Below are 11,549 nucleotides of genomic sequence, written 5' to 3'. Positions count from 1 at the left end.
AAAAAGAAAGCCGCTTACGACGACCTTTGCAGGTATTGGTTCCTTTGCAATTTTAACTCTGATGATGCGATAGAACTCCCCTAGAAGTTGGTTGCAATATTTACATGATCCACTCTTATATACAGTAAAACCTGTCTATAACGATACTGTAGGGACCTAAATAAAATATTGTTATAGGCAGGTTATCGTTATAGACAGGTTTGAAATGTAAAAGTATACGTTTAAAACTAATGATAAATTAAATTTCTTTTATAGGCTCCAAATGANGAAATGATGTAATCCACCCATTGCTGGCTTTAAACTCATTGTTGCCTAGCAAAGACGCAAATGTTCTTGCTTTTTCTGCAACCATTGGACCACTAATTGGCACATTTTGTTGTCTCATTTCATGGAACCATCTTAGGGTAGCTTTGTCTACATCCTCATTAACTGCACCTTTGAATCTTTTCCTTTTACCATCAATTTTGCTTCCTTCCACAGCATCTTCGATATCTTTTCTTTTCTTCAAAAAAGTAGCTATTGTTGATTGTGAAATCCCATATTTCTTAGCAGCGTCAACTTGCTTCAATCCTTGATCAATTTCCGATATGATATTTAATTTTTCTTCAAAAGATAATGCTTTACGCCGAGCCATCACTTCAAAATTAAAATTAACTTTATTGCAAGGAAAACATGCCAGTCCGTAGTGAGTAACGATAAGGACTTACTTATGAATGAGAAGATTTGATAGTGACCATTCTGAAAAAAGAGCTCCCCCTTGCAACTTGTCTCCTTTCCTCAGCTAATGAATGGTGAGGAAAGCAAGACGATTGACCTTCGAAAGCAGGGATATCATTATTGGCCAGAAACTCCACCTCCCCTCCACCTAAGGCGGATGGGCGGACCACACATTGACGAGACATCGATGCGTGTCGCTGCCGCATCGATGTCTCGTCAGTGTGTCACCCGTTTTACTGACGAAGCTCTCTCCCTCCTACAATACCCCTTCACCCATTTCTACAGCTCTAATTTCCCCTAAAAGTGGCTTTTTTCTCAGAAACAACGAAAGAATATTACATACAAAGGAGATAGGAAAAAAAAAAACATTTTGTTATCTCACATTTAGGCTCGATGGGGAGTCGTTTTCCAACGGTAGAAAAATCGGAAAAGAACTATCAACTATTAAAAGAGGAAGAATTATCGTTGTAGACAGGTTTAACTGAAAAGTGGTTATCGCTATAAACAGGTTAAAAATACATTGAGTAAATAGGAATTTCACCGGGACCTCGAGGAAATATCGCTATAGACAGGTTTATCGTTATAGACAGTATCGTTATACACAGGTTTCACTATATACATATATAATTTGAAACAATTTTCTTTTTTCATTTATTTTCATANGTAAATAGGAATTTCACCGGGACCTCAAGGAAATATCGCTATAGACAGGTTTATCGTTATAGACAGTATCGTTATACACAGGTTTTATTACGTTTCTAAACCTGTATACACTTCGACAAAAAGTAGACTAAAATGTTATCTAGAAAAAAATCTATAACCTAAGGAGCAAAACTAATTTCAAATTTTAAATCTCCGCACACAAAGAAGGTGAGATCAAGTATTTGTGTAAATACTACTAAACATTTGTTCCCTATTGTAATTTATAGGGCATATTATTTTTTAATTACATCATGTACTTTATTATGACACGTAATTGTTGTTATTGTTAGAATGTAACTGCAAAAAGAAAAAAAAAGTTTTATTTAAAACCTTTTTAAAACTAAACTAAAAAGTTCTTTTAACTTCACGTATTTTATAATTCAAATTATATAAAAATAATTAAATTCATCAATGTTTTTTTTTTTACTCTTAAAATGCGTAAAGCTTAATTGCACACATTGTTTAAATTCCGCCACGAAATTCAGTTTGAAATAAGTAATGAAATAAGTTTAATTGGTAACGACTTAATTCAATATTAAGCATTTGAAGAGCTTATTAGACGAAGCTAAAAAAATAGTTAAAAAATGGCTTCTGGAATTTTATACAATTACGTTTTTCTCAATATGACATAATGGAGTATTCTTATAATAATACTCATCCATTATTAATTATAACTAAATTATCCCGTTAAATTTTAAATTGTATTTCATAAAATAATCTAATTTATTAAATAAAGAAGATAAAATATATTATTTTTCCTTGATAGTCAACAATAATTTAAATTATGAGCTAATTTTGAAAGCTAATTTTGATAATATTAAGACCTTTCGCCTAGATTTGGACAAACCGACAAGCTTTTTTTTTGCATAAATCTCTTTTTATGAAATGAGACAAATTCCAGTACCGACTCAAACAATCACGCCTCAAATGATACTAAATAATGTAAAATACAATAATCGATACACAGATATATATCGGTACACATATCGATTCATACATAATCCATTACATTGGAGAACAAAATTTTTGTGGTGTTTGAACACATACCTAATTCGCATGTGGTGATTTCAAATCTGAAATTATTTTACTCTTTACTAATTTTGAAATTATTAAATTATATTATTAAATATTTTTCTTCTGAATAATATTTTTTTATTATTTTTTTGCTGAAATCGTAAAGCTTTAAACGCTACGTATAAAAGAAGATCACATAAATGTGGCGACAAAATAATATGGGAGTTAAGGCACATGATTAAGATTGAAACTGCATAGAATCACATGCTCGTAAATGCCGTCATGTGCAGCTAGGGGCGCATCCCTATAATAACAATTACAGAAGCACATGAAGAAAAATATCATTACAGGAAATCAACCACAGCGGCTGAATGATCATATTTTCGGTCATGGGTACTGATGCAATTTCAATCCTGATGATGTAACTTAACCAACCTTAAGTTGGTCGACAATTTACATGACCCCTCCTAATCAAAACGACTTAAAACTGTAAGTTTCTACAAAAAATAGACTAAAAACGTCGTTTTAAAAAGCTGTGCCATGGAAAGTAAATAATAGATTTGAAATCAGTGATACGAAAATATCTAAGCTATATACAAAAAATCTCATGCAACGGAAAACAAACAAAGAAAAAGCTTTCTCCAGAGTTATTTATATGTATAACTTCATTGTGACATAAAAAGAAACTTTTTACCTTCAATTTTATTAAAAATAATTCTGTTTCGGAATTATTAATGATTATATTTTAAGCGAACATCTATTTCTTTTATAGTTTTCGAGAGCAGCATAATAGCATCTGAGACTTTTTAACAAATATATATCCATACATGCAACTGTATTTTAAAAGCTTTAAGTACCACGGTTTCTTAAAAGTATCCACGCTTGGCACTAAAAAGAGAAACTTCTTTTCCTTTTCCATTGCTTATTGGCGTAGAAAAAGAGAGCACTTTTCAATCGGAATAAAAAAAAAAATGGTAACAAAACATTATAGTTTTTCTGGTTCAAATGTACATTTCCACCATTGTTTTCTTTTTTTCTTTGGGCAGTAGTAAAAAGGCTTTTTAGAAGGGTACTCAACAAAAGGAAAGCGAGTGGCGATATCATTTCGGAGTAGGGAACATTTTTTGCACTTTCTTTTACAACAGGTTTCAGTTCCATCGCCAAAAAATAAGTGAGCGCCAAGAAGTAGTGTTTATGGCGTTCTCGTTCCTACATTCTACGAGAATGATAAGACCTGGCATTGTTAGATAGTGTCAGCGTGGATTGCTCTTTTTGATGGGGGAGTAGGTGATTTTGTAAATTGAACACTGCGTCCAGGATTTGGCGATAAGAATGTTTTGAAGGAGGAAGTTGTAGCTAGATTGCTTCTACCTCATATTTTATATGAAATTTCGAATTTGAATATTTTTGTTTGTTTACATTTTGGGATTTTGATATACTCGATGATTCGTATTTGATGCAAGATAAACACTGATATTAAAAAGGATACTTTTTTAATCAAAGTTATTACTGTAGGTTCATGTAGATTTTAAGAGATTCAATTTTATTCTTAGTTATAACTCTATTTCAGCTGAAGAAATAAGAATAGTAATGATTGATATAATCAGAATATTTTACTCTTGTTGAATTCATGTAGAATTTAATATATTCTATTTTACACTTAGTTATAACTCTATTTCAACTGAAGAGATAAAAACAGGAAGTGGTAGATATTATCAGATTATTTCACTCTTGATGGTAGAGAAGGTGAACGCTGCGTACATGAATTGGAAGCAAAGTGACTAAGTTGAAACAAAATTGTTTCTACGTCATGTTTTATATGAAATTCAGAATTCGATCATTTTCATTTTTTTTACATTTGTAATCTTGAAATATTCGATGAATTGTATTTGAATACATTTAATGAAGGAATTGAGACTTCAATTATGTGAACCATAATAAAAGTTTATCTTGCAAAAATGGGGGTGGTTTCAAAGCCACTCTTGAAATCTCTAATTTCTACCGGATTAGGCATGCCCAATAAAGGTAATTGTAATCCAATACCTTAAATTGAAAAAGATTTTTGGAGATACTGCTGAAAATTCCATAAAGCTACAGCAGTTGACATATTTGATAGGTGAAGAAAAGAAATGGCCAAAATGTTAACGAGGGAGCACGCGAAGGTATCATTTTGGAACTCCAGGTATTCTAAGGGTTTTGATTTATAAAAAACCTAGACAAATGTTCAACCCTTTTTATTAGTAGCTGAGTTATTAGTAAACACTCCTGAGAAACGTTAAAACTGTGACTTCTCATTATATTTTCTAAATCCTCTTATTTATACGTTTTTTACGTCATTTTTCCGAGATTATGGTAATGGCATCATGATGGCGATTTTTAGAACCAAAGAAATATTACAAATCACATATTATTTAAGCTAGAAAAGAAAAGTTCAGAGTTTTCTACTGTAGTAAAATAGGTTTTGAGAAGTTAAGAGAGGGATGTGTTTGGAAAGTAATTTTAAGATTAAATTTTCTTGGTTTCATTTTTATAATATTTACCCTTTTTCTACTACAATAAAATAGCAAAAAAATTCTAATTTGAATATAAAATGCGTATTTCATGGTTAAGTCTTCTGATCTACGTTTCTTAACTTTTAATTGCATCAGCATAAAAATGTATTAATAGATTTTATTCAAAAATAAATACTCAAAAAATATACTTTTTTACACCTAGAACTTATTTTTACAGCCATCATAAAACCGTTTCTAACACGGAAGAAATGTTTACGGCTCAATAAAAATATGGCGCAAGTTAAAAAAAATTTCCATACATAAGTAGGTTTCAGATGCAGAGAAATAATATAACTTTTCAACGTTATGGTCTAAAGACCTTTTAACGTTATTGATCTATAAATATATTTCTCTCTGCTGTATATCTCAGAAATATTTATGCCTGTTTAGACATTTAAAATTATCATGAAATATCTTTATTTAAGATTTAAATAAATATTATATATTGAATAACATTTTTGAAGGAAATTGTAATGGAACAATCTTAAAAATTTTTAGACCCAAGTATATTCATTTGCTTTTGTAAAATAATAATTGAAAAAAAATTAGTTATTTATTTTTTCTCATGGAAGACGGTTGACAGTGCAACATAAGAGAACACTAAGAAGGATAAAAACTGGCTCAGAAAAAAGGGATTTCCTTATTAGACGCCTGCTCACTTCACAATATATCATATCAATATATCTTTACAATATATAAGCTCCAGAAAGAGCTTCTACAGTGGAGAATGCAGTGGTCACCCATACAAAAAAGGCTACACTGTTAAAAATTTCTCGGAAAAATGGTTGAATAGCAAATTATTTAATCGTTATTGTCACATATTCAAACAAAACAGCCAAATAATCATTAATAATATGATATTCAAACATTTAACTGTGAGAAAAAAGGTTTATTAACTGCCTTAATACGGTTAAACAACCAGAATTTTATCGCATTAACTTGACCCACCTAATAAAGTCAGTTAGTTCCTTGCAGATGAGTACACATTACAGCCGAGGGGAGCTAATCTGTCAATCTCATGACCGACAGTGTTCAAATTCCATCGTTGACCCACAATACTTCTTCTATTCCTCTTAACAAAAAGAGTTTACAGTGTTCTGTACTCCACGATTTGTGACCCTGGGCTGTTAGAACACGATACTCTTATTCACACATAGATGGCAGCATCATAAAGCTTCTAAACTATCTCCTATGTCCAGTTAATTTTCTTTTTTTACGGTTTTGAAACCATGGCTAGCTGTAAATGGTTAAAAAACCATCTAGTTTTGTATTCATAGTGTTTAGACCATAGTAAATGTAAGCGATTTCAGAACCTTAAAGATTAAAAATGTTCTTTACCATAAACTTTACGGTTAATTGGTTAGACAGACTATTGCTGGTTATTTTACCATGATTTTAGAAAGAAAAGTCTAACAGAAGCAAGAGTGTGGGTAGGTGAATGAGGTGTAGGTGCGTGGCTAAATAGCCATGTCCTGTTAAGAATTGGAACTGTGCCACAGCTTCATAACGTTGCCAGTCTGGTATGGTGCTTAATTCAAAATTGTTCGACCTATTGTCAGTTATTGTCAGTTATGTCAGATTGGCATTTAGAGCACAGTATTCTTTTCGTAATTCATTTTAATATTAATACTAGAGAGACTGATCGTTGCTATCTGTAATTTTAGAATGACTAAATGACCAAATTAGCCCTTCCCAAAGTGTTGGCTTGTATATCAACTAGGCATCCAAAGTCTTTAAATATAATCATAATTTATTTAATAAAATCAAATTATAGACTTGTTTATCGAAATTCTATGGTATTTTATTTGATTTGGTCAAATAAATTATTTGATTAAATGGAACACTGGTTTTTCAATTCTACGCATACATTAGTTTGCTTAGATAATGAAGCTTTCTTTTCTTGATAAATAATAACTAGATGAGTGTAAAAATGCTGCTGTTTTTCAAATGAAATTTTGGTACTTTTTACAAAAAAAAAATAATTATACCCAAAACTACCAGGATTAAAGGGATACATACCAAAATAAGAGTCTGAATTCAATATACATAGATTCTGGATATAAAGTTGTATAGATATACGTTTCTAAAAAGTTAACACATGAAGAAATAATGATGGATTAAATGGTAAAAAGTCAGAAATACTCAACATTTTTAGAAAGTAATTTTTAGAATTACAGAGCAACAAAAAACGAGAGGAGTATTTATGTCCTTCAAGTGTTAAAAAAACTGTTTATTGCTGATTATTCTTAAATTATTAAAAAAATAACATTAAAAATATTGACTCGAAAACAAACTCCAAAAACTCTGGAAATAAAATTTAAGTTAAGCCACAAGAGTTTAATCTAAGAATTGAGAACGATTAAATTTAAAAAAACCCAAATATTACATTCTATTGTATGAAGCTTCATAAATCAGGATCGATGTTTTTAGGCAAATCTTTTCGATTGCTGAATAGTTATATAGAAAAAAAAGTTGAATCTCCAGAAGTGTTTCTAAAATGAATAGTATGAAGAAAATAATTCTTGTTTTGCGAAAATAGTAATCCGTTTCTTTTTTTTGCGAAAATAAATTTTGTCTTGCAAAAATAGTAGTTGCGAAAATAGGAGAATAGTAATACCCCTCCAAAGTATAAAGAGTTTCATCTAAACAATGTATTATACATAATTTTTATGCGCTCATTATGATATTCGAAGAATTCAAAAAGTTCTCTTTATTCTTCTCTTCTTCTTCTCTATTCTAAAAAGCACAAACTCTTACGCGCATATTTCTAACTCTTTGTTACAGAATTTTAACTGAACATATTTCTTACACTTTTTTATTACTTTGTATAACTTTAGGTCAAAATAAGTGAAAAATATTATATTTAGCATTTTATTTATTTTTGGCTATGAAATACAGCATAAAGCACGGGTGTCCCTTTCTCTTTTTGGAAGGTGAAATGGTCCAATCATGATTAATTTGCAAACAATAATTTTTCAAATTTGCGGTTATTAAAATCTAAGTTAAACTTCTTGATATCTTTTTAATTTACGAAATCGATTATTGGTAAGTTTTTTGAATATGAATGGAAAAAAATGTCTAGCTACTTTTTTTCGGATATTTAATTTTAGAACAAAAATAATTCTGAGAATGGAACAGATTTTTTTTAGTTTCACGCAATTCGCCAGTTTTTTTATAATTAAAAATAAAAATATATACTTTTACTTGTTATAAAAACGTCAGAAAAAAACTATATAAAAGGGACGCCGGTGTCCAATCTACGCCAAAGGGTAATTTTTTTTTTATATGTAAAATTCGATTAAGGTACCAACATGCTGATTCTTCCTTACTTGTATTCAGGAATAAAAGGATCAATATATTCTAAGATTAAGCAATTTTTTATGCAAATTTTTAAAAGACGCACTATTTTATCCAATTCAATCTTTTAACAAAGTGTAGTACAGTGTTCATTAAAAATGAGTGATTTATGACTATTTATACCATTCCAAAACGTAAAGTAATTCCCAAGTGTTTTTACTCCGTACCAAAAATTCCATTAATATGAAATATTCAGCATAATAAACTAAGCATAAATCTCTCACATAAAAATGTTTTGTGTTGCCACAATGCTTCATAACTTTTGGACTGAAAAGAGATGAAGCATTATCCTCAGGATTTCCGGTATTCCGTAGGGATATCACCGGTACTAGTCGTCTGCAACAAACTAGGACAGTCCACTTTTTGAACATTCGCCAGAAAATACGGCCCACAAGCTGTTGTCGAAACACCCACACTATTAATAATGCCATAAGCTCGCGATTATGTACTAAATAATCAGAAGTGATCGCAGAAAGAATTATAACTTTCATATTTCAAATTGAATCGGGACGGGAAGATGGATGAAAAATGGCGAAGGGCCATGGAATGTTTATTTTTATACATAATTTTGTCGTTTTAACAGGAAAAGTGCAAGAGTTACAAATTTTGAAATAAAAAAAGATATATATATATATCATATCAATAGAAATTCAAATCCGACAAAGAGAATTTTAAATTTATTAATTTAAAAATATCTTTTCTTCGAAGTAATGTTTACATAAACTTGACATTTTTTACTATAATATAATTAAAGTCAAAATAAATGTTTCCGAATTTTTGAGCTAGAGCATTTACAAAGTATAGAGCAATAACACTTTTGAAATAATTATGGAAGAGCTGCGTGTTGAATCTAAAACCATTCTGAAGCCACTGGTTGTCAAAACGACTTCAACTACACCGATTAAACTTACAAAGTTTAACTTAGTTTACTTAAATTGTAAGTGATATGCAGGTATTACTAAATGGTGGAAAGGTCGAATGCGAATCTCTCGGTTAGTTTCCTTAAACAGTTTAATAGTTAATTGGTGCTGCTAAATAGTTAGTAACGACATGCTTTCTGTACTAAATATGAACATGTAAATTCGAAACACTTGTTCCATTGCCATGTAAGTAACAATAATTTCATCGTTTTAACATAATTTTCTTTAATACACACACATTTATGATTTAATTTAATTAATTATAAATTCAATTCATAACTATTAAAAGAATGTACATATTTACTTCATTGAGTAACTTTAAAGGGTAGATAAATTTCACAAAAATAATTAATGTGATTAAATAGTGTTAAAAATTTAGTATACGCCATGAAATGTAGTTCAGCTCTCATAATTATAAAAAGCAGTGTGACGTTTTACTTTTTTAAAAATGGCCTCCTGTCAAGTTCGGGATAACAAAAGGAATTCATTTTTCTATTTTTGACACTTGTGATTCCAATGTAATTGTAGTATAGTTATAGGTATTACCGCGTGCGCGGTAACTAATATACTTATATATATACCAAATATAGTTCTCGTGGTAATCTTAACTCTTTTTGCGGATAATCTGTTATATATAATTCTCTTACGTGGCTCCCAAATTTTGGCTGTATTTCTTTACCGCCGGTGGTAACGTTTGCTTTGTTTTGTTTACGTTTTGAAAACACCAAAGCATTCTGCCTTTTAATGATGTGTTTCTGATCTAATATATATAATTCTCTTACGTGGCTCCCGAATTTCGGCTGAAGTACTTTGTACAACTAACTAAGATACTTTTCACAACACTTAAATATTTACATTATTTTCTTCATATATCAGTCAGCAAAGAATTCTGTGAGGTTAAAAAACATTTCGCTAAAAAAATAAACGAATTCTAAAAGAAATAAAAATAAACAACTTAAAAAATAAAAATGCTGTTGCCAGTCATAGAATTTTTTGAAAGTTAACTTAGCAACATAAATCAAAATGACATAGAAGCGCAACTAGATCAAAATCATGATATCTGAGCTCTTGACGTAACAAGTCCTTCAATTATATAAGTGTTGTATCGCCAAATGCCCAAATTGCCAATTGTGTTTTTAAAGAAATTCCATACAAAAATTTAAATAAACAACCTGCTTCTACAACTGGTTCTTGAAGAACTTGGCTCATTGATTAAAAATATTGTTTTAATTTTACAGTATTAACTTTACTTCTACTTTCATTATTGCTATGACCCTCTTCCATTACATTTTACAACTTCATGATAAATTTGAGGACTTAAAGTTGTTTTGTGGTTGAATACTGACATTCAGAAATGTGTACTTAAAAAAGTAATATTTAGAGGTTAAGAGTTGTCTCAGAAAAATATGAATTGTTGACATTGAATTTAACAATGAAATCAATCGTTTTTGTGAAAAATTGAACTGTGTTGTTGACATTAAAACTAAAAATATTGTGTTTCAACCTAACAATACTACCTTAATTTATACTTTAGAATTGCCTCGGAGAAATTTGAATTCTTAGAAATGACTTTAAAAAAAAGTTTTATTTTAACTGATAAATACTATATTATAATTTTAACTTTTTCCATGACTATACTCATTTTCTTACTCTTTTCTTTGTTTTTCATACATTTTGTATTTTTGTGACAAAATAAAAACTTATAGTTGTTCTGCTTCTGAACACTGATGAAAACACAAAATGATGGGCTTCATCAACAATCCAAAATATCTAAATTTTTTTTACAAATTCCATATTATTAGGGTAGCGCCATTCAGAGAATTAAAAATACAAAATTATCTTCAATAAACTAACTTCAGTAACTGTTGTTATCTCCATTATCTTCATTAAACTAACTTCATTAAACTTCTACTATTTCATATTGTTTTACAGCACATGGCTTGAGCCTTCTGGTGGGAAAGTCTTTGAAACAAAATTTACAACAGTTACTTTTCTCTACAACTGAAATTTAGAATAGTGTGATTAAGAAAAATATGTAAACTGTTTGCAGTTTCAAATTAATATTAAAATGTACAGGTTTAGAATTTTATACGGTGAAAAGTTTTCGGAACTTCAGTATTCAAAAAAGTATACAAAAGCTAAACGTTAAGAACGGATCCAATGAGCGAGCAAAGCGAGCATTGGATTGCGAAGCAATCCGAAATGAACTGCGAAAGCTGTGAAGTTTTCGGAACTTCAGTATTCAAAAAAGTATACAAAAGCTAGACGTTAAGAACGTATCCAATGA

At 30.0% G+C, this 11,549-nt stretch overlaps 1 protein-coding gene across 1 annotated transcript; it reads right to left on the bottom strand.

Moving 5' to 3' along the window:
- Positions 1-238: 238 nt before the first annotated feature.
- Positions 239-634, bottom strand: LOC139426814 (tigger transposable element-derived protein 4-like). Its single transcript, XM_071186900.1, has one exon. The coding sequence runs from the start codon at positions 632-634 to the stop codon at positions 239-241; it is 396 nt and encodes a 131-aa protein (XP_071043001.1).
- Between the last annotated feature and the right edge of the window lie 10,915 nt (positions 635-11,549).

The sequence above is a fragment of the Parasteatoda tepidariorum genome, chromosome 10 (genome assembly GCF_043381705.1).
Source record: "Parasteatoda tepidariorum isolate YZ-2023 chromosome 10, CAS_Ptep_4.0, whole genome shotgun sequence".
In the NCBI taxonomy this organism is placed as follows: domain Eukaryota; kingdom Metazoa; phylum Arthropoda; class Arachnida; order Araneae; family Theridiidae; genus Parasteatoda; species Parasteatoda tepidariorum.
The sequence above is the reverse complement of the archived record's forward strand: the minus strand, read 5'-3'. Positions and strand labels throughout refer to the sequence as shown.